We start from the raw sequence: 25827 nt of genomic DNA, 5'->3' as shown, positions 1-25827 counted from the left end.
AGCCACCCAGGCACCCCGAATTCAAAAGTTTCTTCAAATAAATTTGGATATTATATTTTTTGTAATCTTGTGAATGATAACAGTAGTTCAGGCCTTGGGCACATGATCCTTCTTTGCTTCCTCCCCAGCCATTTTGCTGTTCAAGTAAAAAAGCAAATCTATGAACAACCCCAACCGATATTGGCCACCAAACCGACCCAGTCCTAGGCACCCCTAGCCTAAGATGGCCTCCTGTGCATTCTTCTTTCTTTCTAACCTCCTGTCCCACTTCAGAGTCAGACCTAAGTCTGTTTCTTTTTCTTTTTTTTTAAAGATTTTATTTATTTGACAGAGAGAGAGACAGTGAGAGAGGGAACACAAGCAGGGGGAGTGGGAGAGGGAGAAGCAGGCTTCCCGCTGAGCAGGGAGCCTGATGCGGGGCTCGATCCCAGGACCCTGGGATCCTGACCTGAGCTGAAGGCAGACGCTTAACCACTGAGCCACCCAGGCGCCCCCCCTAAGTCTTTTTCTATTTGAAGACGATTTTCCTTGCTTTACTTGGTTCTCCTTTCAGTTCCTTTCTTTGGTCTGCTGTTCCACATCACTTCAGAATTGAGTACTGTTGTGTGTTCACCTTCCTTTCCCTTTGTCGTGTCTCCCCGGATTATCCGTCCCTTCACACAGAGACTGTTTCTTGTATTACCTCTGTGCCTACCCAGCACCGGGTAGATTTCTGAACAGCTGGTACAGGTTAAGTATATGTGGGAGATTTTTTTTTTTTAAACCATATGTTTGATTTTGTTAGTTACGTAGTCAAAAATTGCCTGCCAAAGGTTGTAGTTTTTTCAACTGTGTTTTGGGGTGATAAGAACCTTATAAATTCACACTGGGGCGAATGTCATGGACAGGCACACGTGGTAAATTAAGTGGAGAGTTTAATTCTGGGTCATCGTGGTTCAGCCAGCTGGTGATGTGGAAAGATGTGTACTTGTGGGCCTAGCCCTGTACTGGGAGATTGAGTTCTTTTGGCTTGAGGCACTTAGCAGGTAAGTCAGGCTGGCCATTGATCAATCTGCAAAGAACAAGGCCACAGTCTTATACCTACATCGTGGGCTGGCATAAATGGAATCACAGTAATATGGTGCTGTTAGGCCAAGAGGGTTTTATGGAATCTACATTTCCCTTCACACCCCTCTTTCTTTTCTTTCTATTATGGCACATTTTGAAAGAGTGTATAGCAGTTACTTGGTAGAAAATAATTAAAAGTGTTTTAATGCACACTTTAGATTTTTCAGGGGATTTGTCTGAGTAGAGAGAAGGAACCCACCCAGTTATTCCAAATTTTTATTTTTTTACTGTGGCATTTCTTTTTTCTTTTCTTTTTTTTTTTTTTTTAAGATTTTATTTATTTATTTGACAGAGACACAGCGAGAGTGGGAACACAAGCAGGGGGAGCAGCAGGCAGAGGGAGAAGCAGGCTTCCCGCTGAGCAGGGAGCCCGATGTGGGACTCGATCCCAGGACCCTGGGATAATAACCTGAGCTGAAGGCAGCTGCTTAACTGACTGAGCCACGCAGGTGCCCTTACTGTGGCATTTCTTACAACTGTTCATTCTGAGTGACTGCTTGGGCACTGTATTGAGAGGTAGTGTAAAATTGGGTCCTTTTTAGTTATAGCCTAACAGGAAAGTACTATAAAACAGGTGAAGGAGTGTAGTGGTCAGAATTCGTACTACCTTCCACAGGCCTGTGCAGGTGGAGAGGGTGAGGGTACAGTTCAGGAGAGGGCAGTTGGGGTGTTTTATCCATCATCCAGCTTGGATGCTAAGTGGCAAGGGAGCCATTTTCTAATGAGGTGGGATGTGGGAACCCACTCTTTGTTTCTGAGCCACAGAGCAATGCAGTTAAATATTTAAACCCGACAGAATATTCTGGAGTTGGCAGAACTGAGTACGAGGATCTCCCTGTCTACTCTGACCTTCTCCTCCAACTTCCGGCATTTCCTGTATTCTTTCTGGCTGGCACTGCCCTTGAAGTGCTTATTTTAACCCATGACTCTCATCTTTAGAGGACCTTCTGCAATTATATAACTTTATTTAGAAAGAATCTACAAATAGAAGAAGCAGGTGCAAAGTTTTCAGCCATGCAGTGTGCTGGCCTCATGGCTTGTGAGGGGCGAGATAACCCTGGTTCCTAGATAACCCCTTCTATATAGCTTGTTTGAGGCAATGTATCTCAAAGTTAGCTCTAAATTCTTTGTCCTAGATTTAGTGGGGGTAACACAGCACACAACAAAGCAATAGGAAGGCTCGCGCAGGATCAGCTGTGAGGTGTTGAAGCTGTGTGTGCCTGCGTAATGTAAGGCTATTCACCCGACCGAGGCACATTGGAGGGTACGCTTTCAGAGAGCAGAGCGGGCCATCCAGAACAGGGGAAGCAAGACGAGGCCCCATTCGGGTGACTCAAGGACTGGCTACAGTGGTCTGCGGATGTGCTGAAAGGTGCCATCATTTCAGCGAATCTGCTGTCGAAGATAAAGTTGGGGCTTCTCACTTTGGTCTTTAATAAAAGTAAACAGGTGTCCTATTTCTCTCCTTACTTCCGTCTTTTCAGGCTTTTGCCCTTTCCTTTCTGGGCTTGTGGGAATGAGACCGGGGAATAACTGAAGTCCCCGCAGTTTGGCAAGCTGCACAATTGCTTCATCCCTGCCCTTCCCGGACCTATTCCTTGTCCTCGGCATCGGTTTTAGTGTTGTAAGGAGCTGTCCCAGTGACTGGGGAGCTTTCTCCTCATTGCAGGCCTGAAGTCGGTGTCTTAAGGTTGCTTCAGGAAGGGAAATCCGTGTTGACTGTGGGGACAGTGGGCAGAAACGAGGGTGCAGCTCCAGTGCAGAGCAGTCCTGCCCTGGCTCAGCTCCTCAGAGTTGGTGGAGGGGATGGGCATTCTTTGATTGAGATGTGAATGAGAAAATGAGATCAAGAGGTTAATTTATTCCCCCAACCAAAGCACAAGTGAGTGGTAATCAGGCCGTCACAGAAGGTATTTGCTTTTTGTTGTGTGTAACCTGCTGGAGCGGCTGATTTCTGTATTAAAGGGTCATGGTGATGGGGGTGGGGCGGCGCGCCTGGGTGGTGCAGTCAGTTAAGCATCTGCCGTGGGCTCAGGTCATGGTCTCAGGGTCCTGGGATGGAGTCCTGCTTAGTGGGGAGTCTGCTTCTCCAGCTCCCTCTGGCCCTCCCCCCTGCTTGTGCATGCACTCTTTATCTCTCTCTCTCAAACAAATAAATAAAATCTTAAAAAAAAATAAAATAAAGGGTCATGGGCAGGTCACATGACAGGGTCTTTCTTTTTTCCATTCCTAATGATTTTGAAATCAGAGCTCTTTGAAGCTGACCAGAGAGGTGATTTGTGGTGATAAAACTGTACCTCAGGGAGGGCGCACAACTCTGGTTCACCATCTCCAGACTTCCTGTTGCATGTTCTTCCCACAATAGCGTCATCAGTGTGTCTCTGATGTTGGGTGACTTGAGTCCACTTGCAGACACTTTAGAAATGGTCACTTAGGAGATAGAAAGACCACTGCCATACTGACCCACCTATAATCATCCCTGAATCAATAAGAGTTGCCAACAGTTTTAGTTTCTGATGGGTGTTTAGTTTTATTGTCCTTTTCTCTTTTAAAATAAAGTACCTTTCTTTAATTTTAATTTTGTTTCTTTTTCAGTTCAAATCTGAACATCAATGATGTGCTCGGGAATTACTCATTGACTCTTGTTGATGCGTTGGATACACTTGCAGTAAGTGTTTAGCCTTATTATTTTTTTCATTAATTAAGATATTTTGGGGTTGATTATCCCTAGTTTCCACCAGGGTTGGGAGTTCCAGGAAAACTGATACTCAAAATGTATTCATAGCTTTGATAGCCATTGTTTATTTCAATGACCTTAATGCTGAGGGCGAGAAAAGCATTCAAGGTTAAAGGAGTGGAAATGTGATTCCCCTAAATAAAATGGAGAAGAAAGTATGATTGTTTTGGGGGAAACCTATTTTTCTCTCAGTTTCCCACTATTTTATTCGGTAAAGGAATCAGTGGAGCATTCCATTCAAGTTGACAGTTACTGTAGTTAAGATCTGAGAAGTAAAAGACAAGCTCCTGAAATAGCATCTGGCTACGTGCTCCCCAAAGTGTGTCCTGAGCCCTGGTCCCGGGCCATCGCGCAAGCTCTTTTCTAGAAGAGAAGAGCTTCTCTTCACTCCTTTCTGCGTGCCACTCCATGTTTTGTCCCCACTGGGGCTGCCAGCTTGGGTGCTGCCTTTTTCCCCCAGCGCCCCGTGGTTTCCCTCGTGGAGTCTGGGAGCTGGAGACCTCTGAACGGGTATGAAGAAGCACACTGCAAGCAGGACGCCACTGTGGTGTGGTACTTACCATCACGCCGTGCGCGCCATGCGCGCAGTCTGCCTCTCGGCACTTGGCTTCCAAGGCACTGTATTTCAGCGTAGCACGTTAGATCCTCCCTCGTGAAGGTGATTGCACAACCTCTTTGCTCCGCTTCATTATCCAGCATGCCTTTACCATTAGAGAATTCTTCCTGTAGTCGAGCCCAGATCCTGCATTTAATAATGTCCTCTGGTCTGTTTTAACTTCGCTGAGAAGAGTTTAAAACTGTCAGGGGTTGGAAGTGGGTAATGCTAGCTAAGTTAGTATTGCAGCTGCCCAGGAGCCCACTGGTCGAAGACTCACTAGGACTCTGTGTGCCCTCTCTCTCATCTCTCTGTGCCCTCCTGGGCCCAGGGTCTGCGGGGGCCCCGGGCTTTCATTCTGCCAGCCTGTGGCTGCACAGCATTTTAGTGGCCCAATTTCTCCTTCTGGGGTTCTTGCTGCTCCACTTCAGTCATCCATCATGGGCGATCACAATGTACCTGGACAAGTCTGCTCAGCCTAATTAGAGTTAGCTTGTTGAAGATACCGGAGGCTGACTCAGCCTTATAGGTGTTGATTAAAGAGTCTCCCCAGACTCATATACATTATGAAGGAGCACCTCTCTCGCACCTGACCTCTCTTTTTTGGCCTTCATTGTATCTTTTTATCCCTCCCCCATGCTCAGTAAGTACAGAGACCTCATTTCTATTACTCATTGCACTCTCCACCTAATGGTGTCTCACACATAGTAGGAGTGCAAATATGTGTTCAAAAAATGAATTTCTCCAAATTCGGCATTTCCCAGCACCGTTTCCAAGGGTATATTCCCCAAAAGAAGAATTCTGTTCCCAAGTGAACCTTGAGAAATTCTGCATGCCCGTCCCATTATTGGAGAGCTACAACGTACCCTGACTCTGAGAAGTCCTGCAGTAAAGAAACCAATTTAACTCTTTTGTTCAGTCCAGGTTTTCTTAAGCCTGAGTGAATGATTTACAGCCTGCTTACTCTGGCTGTAGCTGTGTGACTAAAATGGTAAATTAGAATATGTAATTGAAAGTTGCTAGCTTCCTTCACCATCCTCCACTTGATCTGAGATTATATCAGCCTCTGCAGCTGCTAACAGATATTGTTGCTGGTGAGCATCTGTAAGGAAACAAAGCCACTTCTGTGGTTTTCATTGTAGAATATCCGGTCTTCGGTGTGCTAGCACTTCAGGCTTATTTTTCAGGTGTTATTTCAGTTGAGGTTTTCTTGTTCTCTTGCTAACATTTTAAACAGGCTCTAACAGATGTGCTGTGGAAACTGAGAAGATAACAGTCCCCTGACCATTGGCTGCAACTTGTAGCATTATTGCGTAATCTTTTAAAAACAAAGAACTAAAGGCCAGGAAAGAAACGTCTGTACTTAGGAATAGTAACAACGAAGAGGGGAATAAAAAGATGCGCTAGACCAATAAATACTAGGAAATAAGGCACACTTGAAAGAAATAGTGTCTGGATGAAATTATTTGTTTTTCCTTTGTGTGTGTATCATTATGATGTCCTTAAAGTCCCAGGATTGTCCTAAATTTTTGAACAGAATGAAAGCATTTTGGTTCGGTTAATCTGTAAAATTTTATTCCCAATTTGCACTTCTTATAGGAGAGAGCAGCTTAGTATGAGATCATATTCATGCACCCAAAATAGGAATTATAATTTTAGATCACTCTTTAAAAAAGGACACGGAGCTGATTATTTGTATGTCTTGTTTGATTTGAATGCCACTGGTTTTATGCTGTGCTCCAAAAGAAAATGCTACTATTTCTCAAAGTGTTTAGACATCTGGATAACCAGCAGCAAGTCCATTTTCCAGATGTTTTGGTCTCCTGGGAGCCAAGCACCCAAGCTGTCGATTTATTTGAGGAGCATAGGGGAAGTTATATTTTTGTTTCTTTGGTTTTTGGATTTATTTTTACTCATTTCAAGAATTTTAGGAACTCTAGTGCCTTGCATGCTAAATCAGATCAGACTGAAGTTTGAGGGAGAGTCTAGTGGGAAGGTGAGGGGTACTAATGATTCATGAGGAATTATTTCACAGTTTGACTATTTGGAGATAGGATTCTTGAGTTGCGGGAGATGGGCTTGCCATCTGTCCTGGAATATATTCTAAGAGATAACTGTGCTTTTCTACCTTTTGTGTTTCCGCTCCTCCCATGGGTGGCAAAACCTCGTACAGACATTTAGATTAAGTGGTCCCTCAGTGTCATTTCAAGCTGTTGTAATGGTTTGTGTTCCTCTTTTTAAAGATAATGGGAAATTCATCTGAGTTCCAGAAAGCAGTCAAGTTAGTGATCGACACAGTTTCATTTGACAAAGATTCCACCGTCCAAGTCTTTGAGGCCACAATAAGGTAAAATAGTACATGAAATGGATTGAAGCCTTCTTTTGTGTGTGTGAGCAGCAAAATTCCTGTGAGGCTCTCCCAGCTGCAAGATCCAGATAGAGAGTCTGTGGGGGACCTAATGGGCGCTGTGTCCATTTTTCCTCTCCCTTTTGGGCTTTATCAACAGTGGAACAATTGACATTTCAGAGTAATTACATTGCTGAAAAGACTCACTTGAGCTTTAATGAAGGTTGGAGATGGGTGTCCTTTTAATGCAGATTTTCACTGTCACTTGGTGTCTGGTCTCATTTCCTTCCTTCACTGTGTCCTAGGAAAACCCCTACACATTTCTGAAGGAAATGAAAGTTTCCCATCTTACCTACCACTGACTGCTTACCATTTGGGTCTATTTCCCCCTCATGTGCGACTCTCTCTTCTCTCCCCACCCTCCACCCGTGCCTGATGCCCCCCTCCCCGCCTCCCCCCACCAAGGTATTGGGTGTATGTTCCATACACAGTTTTGTATCTTGCCTCTCTAGTTGATATGTTGTGACTATTTTACTATTTAAACTTTTTGAAAACTGTGTTACTGCATACCATTCCAGATGTATCATTTATTTATTTAAAATTAAAGCTATGAAAACATTTGTGCCGACAAACATCGCAGTCAGCTTGAGGTCATTGGAGTGGTGCATGATTCCTGGCTCGGTAGGTTCGTAGATCTGAGCTCGTGGCCTTCTGCCTCTGAGCAGGTCTTTTCCTCCTCCTCACCTTCTCCTCATCCTCACCTTGCCTCCTCACCAGAACGTGGAGAATTTCTCAGCTGTTTGGCAGCCCAGACTAGGAAAGCTACTTAGTGTTTGTTGTCTTGCCGTTTCCTGTTTCTGATATGGTTAAGTGTTTTCCCCATGTGAGAGAAAGCAAGAGTCATTTATTAATACTGAAAGGTAATGTTTATTCTGAGACTGGCTAGTACCCTCCCTTCCGATGAGATGATTGAGACTGCCGGCCATTAGTTAACTACTTTAAGTGAGATTATTCTTGGCGGCCTCAGGTGAATGGTTCTCTTCCCCACTCTTCAGTGATGTGGTTAATAAAGTATCAGTCATTTATCAGGGCTGGAAGGAACTTCGAGAAGCCATTAAGCTCAGTCGCTCTGATTCCAGGCAGCTCTGAGTTCAAGGGATTTGAGGCTGCTTCTTTCAGTCTGAACCGGATTGTATGCATTGACAAGCAACATGATTGTATTGTTTTTGTGTGTTCTTCTTGTCATCCTGTCTTTTAGGGTCCTAGGAAGTCTCCTCTCTGCCCACAGAATAATAACTGACTCCAAGCAGCCCTTTGGTGACATGACAATTAAGGATTATGATAACGAATTGTTGCACATGGCCCACGACCTGGCTGTGCGGCTCCTGCCGGCCTTTGAAAACACCAAGACAGGGATCCCCTATCCTCGGGTAGGTAGACTAGTTGGACATGTCAGCATCTTCCTGAATTAAAACTCTTTTTTGATTCATTTATTTGGGGCAAGTGGGGAGGTGATGTGAAAGAGGAAAGCTGTGTCCTTGAGAGAATTTGTCCCAAAATGTGATGCAGGATGTTTTTTTAATTCATTCAGCATTTACCAAGCACCTACTGTGTGCCAGGCATACGGTTGACACATTTGATTCTTCCCCTTAAGGAACTTACTAGGTTCCTGTGCTCAGTATCCTGAAGTTCTTCTGCATGTGAGATTTGTATCCCCTGCTACCAAATAGCATGGGGAATTTGTCTTTATTTCTGACTCGAGTACATTCCCCCAAAGACCCTCATGTGTGTACTGTAGGATCCTGGCGACTGTTCTTGGGAGTGCTTCACGTGGATCTTTCAAATAAAAGCCTGCCCAGCCCAGCCAGTGAGCTGCTGATTTAACTGCAAGATCTGGAATGCGATTCTGTCTTTGTGGCACCCGATTTGCTGAGCTCAGAACTCCCTTGGGAATTGAGTCAGCCTTTTAGGTAACCAGCAGAGAATTGCCAGCCCACAGAGCCTCAGTGATGAAACAGGCTGTCACATTCTTCCTGTGTCTCCCTTGTCTGTGATTTGTTTATGTTCGCTGAGCAGGGGTGAGTTCCTAGCAGCTCACTTAAAACTGATAAGGCATTCCACAGCTGGCCTTTGTTTCTAATGCCAAAGCCTAGTGCTGGAAAGAGGTGGATTAGAGCACAGCATTGTAACCATCCCCCTAAGACTTGCTCTTATTAAAACAAGGTGTGGTGTTCTTATTGTCTTCTTTATGTCGCTTAAGCTTAACTCCCATATCTATCTCAGGTGTGACATGGAAGGCGGTGAGCTGAGTCACACTGCAGTTAAGTTTGGTTCAGTAGTTGAGTCTAGTGGCTGTGACCTGGCCTTCTAGCCCCGAGGGTTCCTCACTAGTCTTGCCACAAATCCTTTGTCTCTTCCTGTCCCCAGGTGAATCTAAAGACAGGCGTTCCTCCTGACAGCAATAATGAGACATGCACAGCAGGCGCTGGTTCCCTCCTGGTGGAATTTGGGATTCTGAGCCGACTCCTGGGGGATTCTACATTTGAGTGGGTGGCCAGACGTGCTGTGAAAGCCCTTTGGAACCTGCGGAGCAATGATACGGGATTATTAGGTGTGGTCGCACCTTCTCAGGCCACTGGTACTGGGTACATCTGGCCCCCTTTCCTTTGCTTTTCTCTGGGGCTCTCCCTGCTCACCACTCCTTCTGTCTGTACCCCTGAACCTGACAATGGACAACTCGGGGAGAATGGCCCTTCGTGTCTGCCATGTCTAATTTCTCTGCGGGACTTTCTGCCTAGAGTGAGACTGTAATGTCTGATGGGAAAGAATAATGCTTTTGCTGTTTGAGGGTTCCCTTCTGATTTGAATCCCTTGGCATATTCCACTTGAAAATAATTGTTAATGGAAATGCTATAAAAAGAACCGCCTCTGAGGCAGATTATATTGTTTCAATATAAGGCATTTGGAGTTACTGGTGGAGTGGCTTTTTCCTTTAAAAAAACTCTAGGCATGTGGTAGTAGGTTGAAAGGCCAGGTTAAACCTATATTAGGAGGGATTTTTTTTTTTTTCCTCTTGAGAATGTTTGGTCAAGATGTTATTAAAAAAATTATTATGGAACATTTCAAACCTATAGAAGTAGGGAGAAAGTATAATGAATAATGAATCTCTGTGTACTCATCATTCATCTTTAATAATTACTAGTTTTTTGCTAATTCAAGATACTATTTTAAACTGTCTTACACTGAGAAAAATTAAAAAAAATTTTTTTAAATTTATTCCTTCGGGAGAGCATGAGCAAGGGGGGAGGGGCAGACTCCCTGCTGAGCAGGGAGCCAGACGTGGGGCTCGATCCCAGGACCCTGGGATCCTGACCTGAGCCAAAGGCAGATGCTTAACCGACTGAGCCACCCAGGTGCCCCAGAAAAATTTTTTTTGTCATTGAGAAGTACCTTGATTAGTTGTCCTAGAGCTGTGGAGTATCACTGCAAGAACACTGCTTTTTAAAGGTGATTTTTTTTTTTTTTTTAATAAGTAATCTCTGTGCCCAGCATGGGGCTCAAACTTGCAACCCCAAGATCAGGAGTTTCGTGCTCCACTGACTGAGCCAGCCAGGCGCCGCACAAGTGATTTTTGATTATTCCTTAAATTATTAAATTTATTTACATATTTGTTGTGTTTTGCAACACTGGTAGAAATAAACAAGTTGCCCAAATTGCCACCCCACCACCAAATGGTTTGCCAGGGTCACCACAAATTGTCACCTTTTAAATTTCCCATAGGCCCTTTCAGTCTGGCATGTGCAATGTTTATATACCTTCAACTTATTTTATTTATTTTTTTTATATACCTTCAACTTATAATATAAATAAGCGTTTTTACTCTGCCTTGCATTTGGCAGTTCAGGTTTTTCAGGTTGTTATCTTGTTTTCATAGCTACCGTCTTTAAAATCTACATAGAGTCCATTAACTCTTCCAGTGTTGGACACCTGCATTATTTCTGTTTTTTCTTTTCTCCCCCCATTTTACAGATAATATAAATCATACAGTTCATAATTCTTGATGAACAACACAATACTTTTTCTTAAAAACGTTTTTTTTCATCAAGGATAAATTTCCAGGAATGGCATTACTGAATCAAAGGTTTGAACACTCCTTTGGCATTTGAAATGCACTGTTAATCTGGAAAGGCAAAATGACAAATTTACTTTTCCCTTGCCTCAAGTGTTTTCCCCAGTTTTGTCCCAGTGTTTAAGCACCGTATATTGAGAAAGATTTCCTGCCTCTCTGTGCTGCTGATGGGACTGATAAAAACACGAGGGCCAAGCATTCATTCCTTTTCTGCCAAGGCCCAGGGTGTGGGAGATCGGTGGGGCCAGAGTTGGAGGGCACCCTGGAGGAGGAGCCGTCCCCAGATACCTGGGGCCTGATAGACTTTGTTTTTGCAGGCAATGTGGTGAACATTCAGACAGGCCGCTGGGTTGGAAAGCAGAGCGGCTTGGGCGCTGGCCTGGACTCCTTCTATGAATACCTCTTGAAATCTTATATTCTCTTTGGAGAAAAGGAAGACCTCGAGATGTTTAATGCTGCGTACCGGAGTATTCAGAACTACTTAAGAAGAGGGTGTGTCTCCTCTCTTGCCCTGTAAAACAAGTAGGGTGTGTTCTCAACATGAATCCACAGCGTCTTGTGGTCTCTGCATTCATCTTCCCACTTCCTAGTTGTTGGGCAGACATTTGGGGGTGAAGATCTGTTTTAGCCTTCTACTGCAGCATAGCAAATTACCCTAGCACTTAGTGGCTTAAAACAACAAACATTATCTTCCACAGTTTCTGAGGGTCAGTAAGCCAAGAGCCACTGAGTGGACCCAGGGTCTCGCAAGGTTGTCACCAGGCTATTGGCAGGGACTATAGCTGTGTCAAGGCTTGGTCAGGGCTGGAGGACCCCCTTCTAAGCTCACTCCTGTGGTGGTTGGCGGGTTTCAGTTCCTCGCCACGTGGACCCCTTTGTAGGCAGGTCATGGCAGCCGGCTTCCCCCAGAGTGAGTGATCTGAGAGAGATAGAAAGAGAGGCCAAAAGTGTGCTTTCATGACCCAAGTTTGGAATGATGAACCAACATTTCTGCCCGGCTCTGTAGGTCCCACAGATCAGCCGCGGTCCGGTGTGGGAGGGGGCCGTACATATCACAGCCTTTGTGACTGCCAAGAGTCAGGGATCTTCGGGGGCCATGGTGGACACTGGTTGCCACAAGGAGTGACACGTGCCTGTGTTTCACTGTGGCTTTCATCGCATATAGAGTTGTAATACGGGACCATTACTGAGTTATTTCGGTTCTTTTACTTTCCAAAGAATCGTTCGGATTGGTCTTTATACCTCATGAGAGAAAGGACAGTTACCACATTTCCCCGCGCTGTAGTTTAAAACAGCATTATTTGCTACTACCCAGTTGTACAATCAGGAGGGCAGGGGAGAAGTGCCATTCAGAGCTACAGTGGCTTCTACCTCGATGTCACCTCACTTCCTTAGGTCTTTCTTTGTATGCTTTTGTATATTAAATGTCCAATGCAGGTGATAACTACTGAGTTTCTGCATGTTGGGATTTTCTTGGACCCATTTCTATGGTAGCTGTTGTAGGAACCCTTTATGTGAGTGCTGTGTTTTAGTAGAGGCCGTTTGTCCAGGGTTCAGTCATTTTTGCTTTTTAAAGTCCCAATCTAAATTGAGCAATAATCCCTAAGCATCCTGCTCTGATGTATTCCTTCAGGCCCCTGGTGTAGGACCTTAAAAGAGATTCTTTTTTTGTATAGAAGAAACCAGGCTTTTCCACTCAGGTCAAATCCAACAAAGACCCTGCTACATACCGCATTACGTGGCAGTATTTGTAAGCCATTTGGAATGTCCAAGTGCCTTCTGCAAAACACAGTGAAAGCCCTGATCAGTTACGACGGCTAAGTTCAGAACTTTTATTCTATGGCAGATGTGTCCTTATGCTAGAGTCTGGTATCCACAGGTAGAGGCAGTTTATCTCCAAAGGTTGGAAAGAATGAGTTAGGGGAAAATGTTAATGTTGATGCCATTGAAGTTAAAGGACCAGGGGCTGCGGGAGGAGTAGGGCTGGAGCGCTGTCAGCGATCTTTCTTCTCACCTTTGCCTGCTCTGCTCACCCGTTAGTCGGGAAGCCTGTAACGAAGGAGAAGGAGACCCTCCACTGTACGTGAACGTGAACATGTTCAGCGGGCAGCTAATGAACACTTGGATTGACTCTCTGCAGGCCTTCTTCCCTGGACTGCAGGTATTCAGCAGCCATGTTTGCCAAGAAAACGCAATCATTGCCAAGGGTTTGTGTGTTTTCTCTTTTCTTTTTGTGATACCAGAGCATTCTCTGGCTCCTCCGGATTTGGGAGGTTGGTAGCACAGTATGTCTTGATTATTCTGTTTGTGACATTAGTCCTCAGGATCTGGAACAGAGCCATACTAAATAAGGGTAAAAGCATGGTTGAAAAGTGACCATATGTGATTTTTGGATCATCTGTTTCTTGTTTATTCTTCGCTCCTAAGTGTAGTTAACCTCTTGTCCTATGCAGTTCACATGAGTTTGGCATGGACAGTCTGTTAGGGAGGGCATCCTTTTTTCTGGCTTGCTACTTCCGGGTTGGTTTTATCTCCAACCAGGTCAGATAAGAACTGGGGGGCAGAGGGAGAGCCCAGGGCCTTTGTGTCACGTCTTACCACTCTGAGAAAAGCGTCTTCTCCTTAGGTTCTGATCGGAGATGTGGAAGATGCCATCTGCCTCCATGCCTTTTACTACGCCATCTGGAAACGCTACGGGGCCCTCCCTGAGAGGTATAACTGGCAGCTCCAGGCCCCCGACGTGCTCTTCTACCCGCTGAGACCGGAGTTAGTGGAGTCTACATATCTCCTTTACCAGGTGCTAGACTTTGTGTTTCAATGCTAGCAGGACCTGTAGTGGTTGGTTTTTAGCAGACATTAGCTGATTGGGGTAGAACTGTGGTGTTTGCTAGTGACTAGGAGGTGGATGCTGCCTAACCATAGGCTTGTTGGTGTTGAGTGTGATTCCTGGTTCCACAGAAGAGAGAAGGCATCTGCGGTCACACATGGAGGTGTTGAACCTAACCTTCTGCAAAGCCCATCGTGCCTGCACCATAGGGCTTTTCTCTCTCACATCCTTAACCATGAAAGAGGACTTACTACTCCATATTTTCCAGATGTGTTTGGCCAAAGAACTCTTTTTGAGTTACAGTTCTGTTCTTATGCACTGTGGAACCCTGGTCTGTGTAATCATCATTCAGACCAAAGGAATTCTTTTTCTGGGTAAAGGAAATCATCTGGAATTTATCTGAATGTCTATTTCTGTTTAACGCTTAAAAAAAAAAAAAAGTACAGTGTTCATTTTCCCATGAAATTTAATGCCAGAGGGATTGTCACTTTAACTGTGAAGTCTCCCCCGCAGTCTAAGGCAGATATTTTTACCTCTGGGCGTGCCCTCCATCTATACACATGGAGAGTCTGCATCCATTCACAAATACAGCAGCTTTCTGCAAAGCCGGCCTTCAGTGCACCTCAGTGGACCTGTGACAAATGCCTGCAGGGGGCAAGCCTGCACAAGAAGATACACTTTTATGAGTTCTCGTAGTAGGATTAGTACTGTGGTTAGGATTTATTAAAGAAAAAGTTAACGCTGAATTGTGCCATTTGCTTCTAGATGAAAAAGGGAGAAATCCTATGAAACTGGTCCTAGTCCTCACGTGCAAAGAGAGACCTTGTGAGTTTTAGATAACCTCTCAGAAGAGGGCACAGATAGCCTCCGAGTTTGCTTCTCTGAGCTGGATGGACAGCCCGGCTCCAGGCGCTCCAAGGAGGCCACACCTGGGTGCTGCTGAGTCTCCTCTTAAGCTTAGATCTGTTGTCTTTGGGTTCATACCTCTTCATTTCTGTCACTTCTTCTTTCCTATTTTCAGCTGCTGCTTCCCGTTGACTATTTTCTTAGAGCTTCCTGGCCCCACCTTCGGAGGCCACTCCCTGTGCTCTCTTCCCACACAGATCGCTGCCCTCAGACATAGGAGTTTGCATTTGCCGCTGCAGGCGGGCACTAGGCGTGACTTCAAGATGATCCCCAGCTTTTAAATTGTTTGTGGAGTACTGGTCTCATCTTTGCAGAGAATTGGTTTCCTAGTGAAACTGTGTAAGAGCACGTGACAGCAGAGTAAGCAACCCTAAGGACTGAGTTCATAGGGCAGTTCGAGAGGAAAGTGTGGGGGCCTCCTGTTTGAAAGTCTTCCTGTTCCTCTTAGCTTTTCCTCGAAAGGCTCTGTAAGTGGAATGGGGGCAATGTCCTGCGTCCTTGGGCCTGCATCTTAAGTTTCTAGAGAGTTCGAAGGCGAGAGAGAAACTAGATTTGTTCTCACACACGGTACTGTTATTTCGCTTCTGATCATGACGGGGATCAGGAGAGCCAGAGCAGGTTATCGTTCTGCCCTGGAGTGGATTGTCTCAGCCCTGGTTACGGTTAAACAGACGGTACAGGTACTTTGACGTGAACCAACAGAACACCGTAGTTCTTTAACATTTGTGCCCCTCCAGGGTAACGTGAGCTGGGCACTGGCCTGCCTTTGGCCAGTGACTCTCCTCCTCGGGGGATTCCTGCAGTCACCGTGATGTTCGTTGACGGCATGTTTTCCAGGCCCTTGCTGGATCATGTTCTCTCATGTTCTCTCTAGGCAACCAAGAATCCCTTCTACCTCCATGTAGGAATGGATATTCTGCAGAGTCTGGAAAAGTACACAAAAGTCAAGTTAGTTTCCTAAGTTCCTTCCTTTTTCTGTTGGCCACTTTTGATTTATTTTTAGTTCTGGGGAAATATTCTGTTTTGCACTTTAATTTATAGAACAGGTCATTAATGTTAGTTCTGTGGGGAAATTGCTTACTTTTTGTAGAGCAGGACCAGTCCCTTATAGTGGGGATTGCTATTTATTTTTTTTCACCTTTGTTTCCTGTGTATTTTTTTTTAAGTAACTTATTTTTCCTAGTTGTACAAATAATACATGTACTAAAAAAGTTTAGGGAGTACAGAGGATATGGAGATAGAATATTATCATTGTAATCTCCATGTGTAGATAACCACAGTCAACATTTAAGTTTATATACTTATGATCATTTTCATATATTTGTATATATAATGTGTGTATATACATATATGTTAAAAAAATTATATTTCAATTTTGTGACCTGCTTTTTTCACCTAGCAGTGTATCTTAAGTATTTTCTTACAAAATAGTATTTTAGGCTATCCAATGATAAGTCACTTCTACAGATATTTGGACAAAAAATTTCTGTCCTAAATTTGTTGCCAGTCATTTTCTTGGTGTCATGTTAAGTGCTTGGCAAATACCTTCCACCAGCCCCCTCTTCTTTCCCCCTATAACTAACCTGATGATTTAGCAGCCAAACCACTTTTTCATAAATTTGCAAATAATCTAGGCTGAAAAAGGATAGCTCTTAAACCTAAACTAATTTGTTTTTCATATGGCATTTGATAATTTGGCTAATTATTCTGTTAATAGACTATTTCCGCTTCTTAAATTAATAAGCAGGTAGGAAGGCGCGGAGGCAGGACTAACCTGAAACTTGTTTTGTAGGTGTGGATATGCGACGTTGCATCACGTCATAGATAAATCCAAAGAGGACCGGATGGAGAGCTTCTTTCTCAGTGAGACCTGTAAATACTTGTATCTGGTATGTGTGTTAGAAGGCTAACCCAAGAAATGTTGATTAGTGCTCGGAGCATGCATTCATTCGGTCTTCTGTCTAGCACATGTCCAGCACGGCTCTGTGCTGGACATGTGCTGGCCCAGGGACACAGTGCTATCAAAACAAGAGTGTATTGCTGTCGTCTGCCGAGGTTTCTAACCTCGTGGGGGAGGCGTCGTCAAGTAAACAAACAAAGGAACTTAACAGTTACAACCGGTCTGAAGTGCTGGTCACGGTTCCTGGAGGACCTGTGCACATGAGTTGTGGTGGTCGGGGAAGGCGTCTCTGAGGAAGAGAGCAGTGTCTGCAGCTCTTATGTCTTCTGATGCATGTGAGTTTGGCCGAGACCCCAGCCCGTTTGGCTCTCTGTCCACGCACACATTCCCAGGTGTGTGGAGAGAGAGAGAGTCACGGAACCTGGAGGAAACCTTTAAGGGATTGTTTGTCAGCATTCATTCTTCCCCTTGTGGGAGCTGCTGTCTACATGGAGATGTCAGGTGACTTAACCTGGGTTTTCAGGGTGACTGCAGGGCAGAGCTGAGGCTTCAGTCCTGGTCCTGATTCCTTCTGCAATGCTCTTTCCACTCCCCTGCTGTGCAGCGTGCACACATCGTGTCCGTGGCTTGTGCACGCAGCTACTCTCCTACCTTCTCTACGGCTGTACTCGGTATGGCTATGTACAACAGGATGCTTCCCAGGCACACCGGGGCAGGGCTTCCTGGTGGGAAAGCAGTGTGGAAGCTGAGGTTCAAAGGCAAGAGGGGAGTAGTGATAGGCTGCGTTATTGAGGTTCCTGGTTCCCAGGCCCGGGGGCCAGCTGGATCAGAATCACCCTAGGGCCCTTGTTAAAATTACAGCCCTCTTGAATCAGAATCGACAGAAAGTGGGTTCAGGAATCTGTAATTCTGACAAGTGACTTGTGATTCTCTACAGAGCCAGGGTTTGGAATTACCAGTCCAATCTGGTGTGACTCTTCACAGGACACTGCAGAGGAGGCGAGCCCACCAGCCGCGCACCTAGTCCAGCCCACGGGAAGCTGGCCGGCCTGCCGTCAGGTCCCCGTGGGGGCCTAGGCCTCCCTCTCGGTGTGTGCCTCCGGGCCAGGGTGGCCGCTGCAGGCTGATAGGAGCCTGGCGTGAATCCCCGTTCAGCAGCCCGTGGCGCCTGGGGTGTTCGCAGGGTGAATTCTAGAGCGAGTGAAGGAGATGTCCTAGGCTGTTCTAGAGGAGAGACCATAGTGTCTGGGGCGAGAAAACCTAGACCTCCTGTTAACACAAGTTGTGCTGAGTCACGTTTTTCCTCATCTGTACAGTACTTCAGGTGGCTGTAAGGTTTCTTCCATCACTGAGATTTCTGTTCTGAATGTTTGCTCATTTAACATTTACTAGACCCCTGGCTCCTCCCCTAACCAACCTGTCCTGTATTCAGTTAGGTGTTCTTTCTGGATGCTCCTGCCACATTCCTCCTGTTGAAGGAAAGGACTGCCCTCTGTCCTCAGAGCCCTGCCTGTGTTCTGACAGGAGTCAATGGGATGATGGCACAGTATGCTCTGTGCCAGGCCCTGGATATGGTGAAGGAGAAAGCGTTTGCTTCTTTCCTTCCAGCATTTTCCAGTGTAGGACCTAGGTGTGTGCGAGGAGGGGATAGTTCTAGAATTCTAGTGCCACAACTCTCAGGGAAGAGCTTTTATAGACTATGCAAGTTTGGGCTCAGCCCTGGGATTTCTGACTCTTTAGGTCCAAGCGGGGTGGGTTGGGATGGGGGAAATTCAGGCATTTGGATTTAAACAAAATTGGTGATTCTGCTTTGCAGCCAGAGTTGGGAACCATCTTTTCACCCATTTGTCACTGAAAAGCCTGCGGACCCAGCAAATTCTACTTCCTGAATAGTCTGGGACATACTCGACCGAGTTTGTTCCAAATGTGCTACAGTTACCAGTTGTATCTTTTTTCTTTTCTTTTTTTTCTTTTCCTACTAGCTATTTGATGAGGAGAATCCAGTCCACAAATCTGGAACCAAATACATGTTTACCACTGAGGGACACATTGTATCTGTGGATAAACATCTTCGGGAATCACCCTGGAAGGAATTCTTTTCTGAAGAGGGAGGGCAGGAACAAGAGGGGAAGTCTATGCACAGGCCTAAATCACCCGAGTTAAAAGTCATCAACTCCAGCTCCAACGTAAGTTGCTTTCTTCAGGGGTGGTTGGCATGTGGACGAGGAGAAAATAATACAAACTTGTCATCCAGAGTCCCTGACAGAAAATTGGTGGCATCCAGACTGGGTCATTGGAGAAGGTTTCACAAAAGACCATCGACGTGGATATCGTCAGGGTGTGGGGACCCACGGGAGCAGTGCCACTGTCCGTCCTAGCTGCAGGGGCTTGTCACAGGAACCTGGGTGGGGAGAGGCGTGCTGGAGCGGGGGGCTCCTGGCAGAAGCCTTGTTCTGAGCCAGCTCCAGTGAGCTTGCGGAAGGGAACCAGCAGAGTAAACACTCGACCGTCCTTCTACCTTCTCCTCTGCTGGAGCTTCTCACTGGCGATGCTCACCAGGGGTCAGAGGCCACGGGGACCTTTTGGTATAATCTGTCGAGTTGGCCTCTGGGGCCAGAGCAGGATGGGGAAGGGCAGAGAGTGGATCTGGAGGAACAAATGGAAGAGATCCAGCCAAATCACCCAGCAGCAGGAGAGGGAGAAAAGAGCAGTCATCAGTCATTGTGATTTTTAATGAAATGCTCTTGAAAGTGCAGAAGAACGAAGTTTCATTTAAGGCAGGGTTCACTGAGCACACCTCGACTGTCCTGATAAACACTGGGAAAGATTTAGAAACAAGTCCTGGGGTTTCTGGTAGGAGTCCTAGGTAGTTGTATTGATTTGAGTCAAATAGGACGGTTTGGAAGTGAGGATGGGGAAAGAGACCCCGCATCAGTTGAAATATTAAACCGGGTTATCCCACCATGCATTGAATGCCATCTCTCTGCTCAGAAAAAGCCTCTGTTGTCGAGATGCCTGCCACCCACTTCCAAACTGCCGTGGCTAGGGGACGCCCCGTGGTCCCCGGCTGTGCTTCTGTACTTGACTGTCAGTGTCCCATTGAAGGTCTTTACCGTCAGTCTGTGAACTACGTTGACAGACCGGAGCAGAGATCGGTCCCCCAAATCTCCATAAGGCCATGCAGTGTAGACTAGGTGAACACAGCCTAATTGAGATGAAAAGGGAAGGAGGAGAGTTAGGGGCAGAGAAATAGTAATTACAGTCAACATTTGTGTATAACACCTCCCACAGCCCAGGCCCCTTTTCCAACTGGTCATGTGCAGTAACGTCTCACAGCGGCCCCGCGAGGGTAGGTGCCTTTGGTCTCCTCATGTTACACGTGGGGAAAGGGAGGCGCAGAGAGCTTCCGGTCCCGTGTTGAAGCCGGGAGGTGGACTGGAAGGAGACACTCCTCTTAGGGCTCTAGCGATGTGGGTCCATCAGAGGGGTCTCGTGGGGAACCCGGCTCCTCGCCGGGTATTTGTTAGTAAGGCGCTGCGTGCAGTGCTGCTGAAACACAGAGGAGCGAGGAGTTAATCTGCCAGCGGAGATAAAGGGCTTCATTGCCAAGGTCACTTTTCAGAAGATGCGTGAGGGGATGAGGAGGAGCTTCCCAGGAAAGGCCGTTCGGGCAGCCCTTGAGGGGGGAAAGGGGCTTTTCTTTAAAAAAAAAAAAAAAAAAAAAAGAGCTCTGTCAAGCATTTAGGTTTTAGGTGTGGATGGAAAGAACCATAAACTCAGAAAAACCACAGTATAGTTGACGCTTGAACAATGCGGGTCTGAGATGCATGTGGATGTTTTTTAATAAATACATTGCAGTCCTGTAAATGTATTTTTCTCTTCCTTATGATTTTCTTAATAACATTTTCTTTTCTCTAGCTGACTCTATTGTAAGAATACAGTATATAATACATACAGCATACAGGGGCGCCTGGGTGGCTCAGTCGGTTAAGCATCTGCCTTCGGCTCAGGTCATGATCCCAGGGTCCTGGGATCGAGCCCCGCATTGGGCTTCCTGCTCAGTGGGAAACCTGCTTTTCTCTCTCTCCCACTCCCCCTGCTTGTGTTCCCTCTCTCGCTATCTCTCTCTCTGTCAAATAAATAAATAAAACCTTAAAAAAAAAAATACAGCATACAAAATACGAGTTAACCGGCTGTTGATGTTCTTGGTAAGGGTTCCGGTCAGCAGCAGGCCATCAGTAGTTTTTAGGGAGTCAGAATTATATGTGGGTTTTCAGCTGCACTGGGGGTCAGTGCCCCAACCCCTGCATTGTTCAAAGGCCAGCTGTATTTTCAAATAGCTAAGGTGTTTTCTGAAATTCCGGGTGGATTAAGTTAAGAACCTGAAGGATGAGCTTCTTGTCCTGATCACTCTGCCCTTGAGTGGATGTCTTTTAGCCTGCCTGGGTCTCCATTTCTTCACCTGTGAAGTGAAGGTATTAAATGATGTCAGTGGTAAAAAAAAAGTCAATGGTCCTCAGCTGGGGGAGTGGTTTGCTCCTCAAAGAACATTGAACAATGTGTGGAAACACTCTTGGTTGTCACGACTGGGGGAGTAGGGGTTGAGGGGGCATCTAGTGGGAGAGACCAGGGATGCTGCTAAGCATCCTGCAGTGCACAGGAGGGCCCCACCTGTCAACAGTGCTCAGGTGAAGAAACCCCCATTTATTCCCTGAGCAATTAATACTTGGATTTTTAATTCAAAGTTTGTATTTTTCCTCTTTGTATTCTTTCTAGTGCAATCGTGTTCCTGACGAGAGGAGATACTCCCTGCCCTTAAAGAGCATCTACATGCGGCAGATTGACCAGATGGTTGGCTTGATTTGATCTACTCTCCTCCGTGTGGCCTCATCTGAAACCGGATGGAAACAGCCGAACCCATGCTGTGCAGAGACCAGTCTGAAGCGGAAGAGGATGGAAGTCTGGCCATCCGTGATGGTGTAGGAATTCCTGTCCAGCTCCTCACACACATCTAGCAGATTCTTGCATACATTAGTGTTTCTCTTCTGTTCAATAAAATGCCCTATTTTTCTTAAGGATATAATTTGAAGTAAGAAGGTACATAGAAGTTGGCTTCTTAAGACATGCTGATTTTATAAGCACAGTGTGGATAGGGCATCTTTGGATGGAGCTTCATAGCTTCCCACTTTGGAATCCGACAAGTGTGTTCCTGTCTCCGGCACTTGCCGTGACTGCAGTATTGCTACCTCTCTGTTAGAGGACTGTGAATGAAATTTCCATGCAAAGGGCCTGAGGTTCATCCCTATTTATTGCATTTTGTTATCCTTTCTCTCATTAGATAATTGGCTCTCCCACCCATGATTTTGGATCACAGGGGGGATAATCATTCAGTTTTTCATTTGCATCCCACATAATCTTCACAGTGTTACAAGTTAATTGCTTATGAATAATTTTTATCTGAATTTCAAAAGGCAGTCTCTTAAATTGTCACACAGATCTTTTGGATGGTATATTACATTTAATTTGAACTTACCTGAGGAACTCCCATAGTTCCAGAACCAGGTGCCTTTTAGGGAGAGAAAAATACCTAAGAATGTCTGAGCTTCCATCTATCTCATATTTACTAACCAAGGATTCTCAATTCTGACCGTGTTTGGGTTAGAATTTTGTTTTGTTTTTGTTTTCTGTGTCTAGTGCCAGTTAGCTAAGTCAGGGAGAAAGAAATGATCAGATGACTCTCTGGCATCCCTGAGCCATTTCTCTGTACTAGAGGCTTTAGCTTAGTGCCTTAGAGGATTTTGGTTGGGGCCGCTGCTTGTCACAGCTGCTGCTCTGGTTTTAGCAGCCTTGTTTTGAATTGTCACAGGGTGGGACCACAGTGAAAAGGGGGAAGGGATGAGTATTAATAAGATTCTGGAAAATTCTTGGCCAGTCCTTGCCTTTCAGCATGGTATTTTAAGCAAACCTGCATTAGGAGGAAGTTGTGCTACATTGCCTTCTTTCTTTGTTGTTATATTCTTAGCCAGAACAGAAGCGTCTCTCTTTGAACTTAGGCTGAATATTCCTCCAGAGCAGAGGTGGATTTGAACCCTCAGCCTGACTTCCGTATAACGTCTGAGGTTGAAATGAATCCTGGTACAAAGGGTAGAAGTCTCTTAAGAACCTCCAACCTTACCTGTCTTGTTGCCCACCTGTCTCTGCTTGCACACTTCAAATGATTTCCTGTTCATCTTTTTAAAACCAGAAGTGTGGTCTGAGCCATTGCATACCAATCAAAGGGAGAAGTTTTATTCCTTCTTGAAAATTTCAGTGTTACTGTTTTTTAAAAAATAGATACAGAATTCAGTTCTTGGAGATTTTTGAAAAAGGGATTTTCAGTAATAAATGTGTCACCTCTGTCTTTTAAATATTTACTATGCAAATTGTTCTAAGTAAACAAAATCAAATGCTTCTGTTTTACCTTTTCTCTTCGTTTCAGAAGCATTCTCTTTATCGACCTTGTCTCATCTCCTGAATAGAACATTTCCTTTGAGAACACTATATAATATATTTTAGGTGTTTTCGTCGACTCGGTAAAATCAAAATGTTCCATTTGACATACGCATGTGCACCCAGGCGCAGAGTCCCCATACCTTTTCTCCAGGCAAGCCGAGGCGGGACTATAAATGTCCCATCTGGGGGATGAGGCACGTCAGGGAAGAAAATGGGTCCTCCGGGCATCCGTTCCGTCTTGTGGCCCTGCTGGGTTCCCTCTCCAGCTTCTGGGACAACATCGATGTGTAGCATTCCAACACCACCCTCTTGTCTGGGTCCTTAACCTGTCCCCTGCTCTGGCATTCCATCCCCCTCATGCTCAGGAATAAGGACCTGTGCCCCAGGGCCACTGACGCACGCCAGGGGCCGCAGGCTGGCGTGAGATGTGTTTTGTATGAAGTCCAAATCCCCCTTGACTTGTGGGCACTGACTTGTACCAGTTGGTGAGACTGAAGGTGAGGGCGTTACTGCAGACCAATCCTGGTGGTTGAGCTTCCAGACTCCCCGGTCTAAAGTCGATGCTGCCTAGTCTGTGATCTGTGGGGCTAGTAATACCGTCTAGTGCCAGTCATGAAACGAAGGTTCTTTAGAGCCAAGTTCAAAGCTTGCTTGTTTTCTTTTTGGAAATCAGAATGTCAACAACTGTGTTCTCTCTTGCAGGGCTTTTGCTGTTTTCTTCTATTCTGTGTTGCAGGATGTCCGGTAGGAAGGGGTCAGGGAGGGGAGTGTTGAAGCGATTCCCTTGCTCAGTGCTTTGCCCCAGGACTGCCCTGATTCTGAACAGAGCTCATCCTTTGGAACAGCTGTGAGTCTGCGCCATCCTCTAGTTCCCCTGTATAGCTAGTGTCTGGAGTCTGCTTTGGTCGACATGAGGAATGTGGTTTTGCAAAACTCTTGTAGAAAACTGCCCTGTAGTTAGGCCAGGCAGTGTAAATCTCCTACCACAGAATTCTCAGTCGGTACAGGGCAGGCTTTGCTGCCTTCGGTGATGTGACCGAGGAGCTCCATTTCTGGAATAGTAGGTGACAGGGGAAGTGTTGGCTGGCGTCCAGCTGTGCTGGCCTTTGTGAAGAACCAGCTTCCAGTGTTCACATCTTGCCTGCAGTTTGTTCCAGCTCTTCTACCCGAATTCCTAATCGCAGGTTCCCAGCTTGTCCCGGATCGGGGGGCATGCACAGGTCACTAAAGTGATTATGTGGTGTCTGTGCAGGTGGATTTTAGAGGAGGCTCTGTGTGCAATCTGAGGGCCTGAACGTGGCTCCCCCTCCTTCTCTCCCCTCCCCCCCCCCCCCCCAAGAAAAATACCCTCTTAGCTATTTCCTTAGCTCAGTTTACTGGGTGATTGCAAACTGTAATCCTTGGCTTCAGATCTTGTGGACTGAACATCAGGCATCTTTTTCTTCTCTCTGGAGGGCCCCAGAGGTCTTCCTCTTTTGAGGCTTTCAAATTTAATGCTGGTGAAAAGGTAGGGCTGAATGATTGCTCTCACCAGAGTACCTGAGCAGGGACTTTTGAAGGAAATCTTGGTCTTTCCTTTTCCATTCCCAGGCATCCAGCTCCTTCTCTAGTGCCTCTTCCCTGCAGGGCAGGGACCCTTGTGAAAGAGGGAAGGTGGGCTGGCTGGGCTGTGTGTCCCCAGGTTTGCAGGGCTTAGGATTCTGTTCCTGCTGGAGTTTGGATGTGAATCCGGGAAAATCTACCTGTGGACCTTCCTGATTCATTACCCCCTTTCCCTCTTTCTGAGAGGCAGAGAAATAATATTTTTAAAAGGTATTTTGTTTTAGTTTTAAATAGCAAAACACAAGCTGCATTTTTATTTATTATGCACAAGAAAGGTAAATCTGTTTTTACAAAAAAAAAATCTGGAGTTGGAAACTCTGGGAAAACCTATTGAGATAATACACATGCTTCTCTCTCTGTAATGTGCAATATGCTTTGCAACTATAGATGATATTTTATGTTTAATCTGTAAATAAGAAATGTATTTAAATTAAGAGGGAGCTTTTTGTAAAAGGACCAAATGTTCTTTTATAAATGTACTAAGAAATATCTTGTTCTTTGAAATTTATTAGGATTTTTATGAGTAATTTTTATTAAAAGATTCTTTTTTTTTGAATTGTCATTTTGTTTCTCCTTTATATACTCACACATATACATTACATTCAGGACAAGCAAGGGGGGAAACTCTTTAAAGGAAACTGTAAAACTAGACAAATAAAAACTTGTGCGTTTTTGTTTTTGTTTTTTTCTACAGCTGAGCCCTGAGTAAGACTGCTCCATTTTTGTCCGTCACATGTTCCATTGAACTGTCCTCGGCAAGTGGCTGAGAGCCACATGTAACGGTTTTTGTCCTGTCCCTGCCCTCCTCCCTGCAACAGCCTCCTTTCTCCCGGGCACTGACTCATTCACAGTTGTTGTTGCCATTTATCTGAGTCTCTCTAGGTTCTGGGACCCATTCTCCGTTATCTTAAGCAAGGCGATTCATTTCTCCTGATCTCTTGCAGACTAAGGTAGGGGTAACAGCGCATGGGGTCAGTGTGGGTTGCACTGGTCTGGGGGAGGCATGAGCCAGGAGGGTTTCAGCGGGACGGCCTCCATCCCTACTGCTACCTGAGTCATGATGGGGTCTGGAAGGAGATGGCTGATTCTGCTCCTGTGACACCTTGGTGTCCCACCTTTGTGTTCTAGGCAATTCTGACAGGGCTTTTAAAAAACTGTGAATTGCAACAAGGAGAGGAAGGGAGC

General features: G+C 45.5%; 1 protein-coding gene across 1 annotated transcript in view; it reads left to right on the top strand.

Moving 5' to 3' along the window:
- Positions 1-25268, top strand: part of EDEM1 (ER degradation enhancing alpha-mannosidase like protein 1) — a 29420-nt gene extending 4152 nt beyond the window's left edge. Inside the window, 11 exon segments of the mRNA XM_021695071.2 lie at positions 3703-3775; positions 6683-6786; positions 8045-8216; positions 9214-9397; positions 11233-11407; positions 12956-13076; positions 13542-13712; positions 15523-15596; positions 16441-16537; positions 18531-18734; positions 21325-25268. Coding sequence (XP_021550746.2) covers positions 3703-3775; positions 6683-6786; positions 8045-8216; positions 9214-9397; positions 11233-11407; positions 12956-13076; positions 13542-13712; positions 15523-15596; positions 16441-16537; positions 18531-18734; positions 21325-21414 — 1465 coding nt within the window. The 3' untranslated portion in view covers positions 21415-25268.
- Positions 25269-25827: the final 559 nt, after the last annotated feature.

This window comes from Neomonachus schauinslandi, chromosome 1, assembly GCF_002201575.2.
Source record: "Neomonachus schauinslandi chromosome 1, ASM220157v2, whole genome shotgun sequence".
Classification (NCBI taxonomy): domain Eukaryota; kingdom Metazoa; phylum Chordata; class Mammalia; order Carnivora; family Phocidae; genus Neomonachus; species Neomonachus schauinslandi.
Note: the sequence above shows the minus strand (reverse complement) of the source record. Positions and strands in the feature narration are given on the sequence as shown.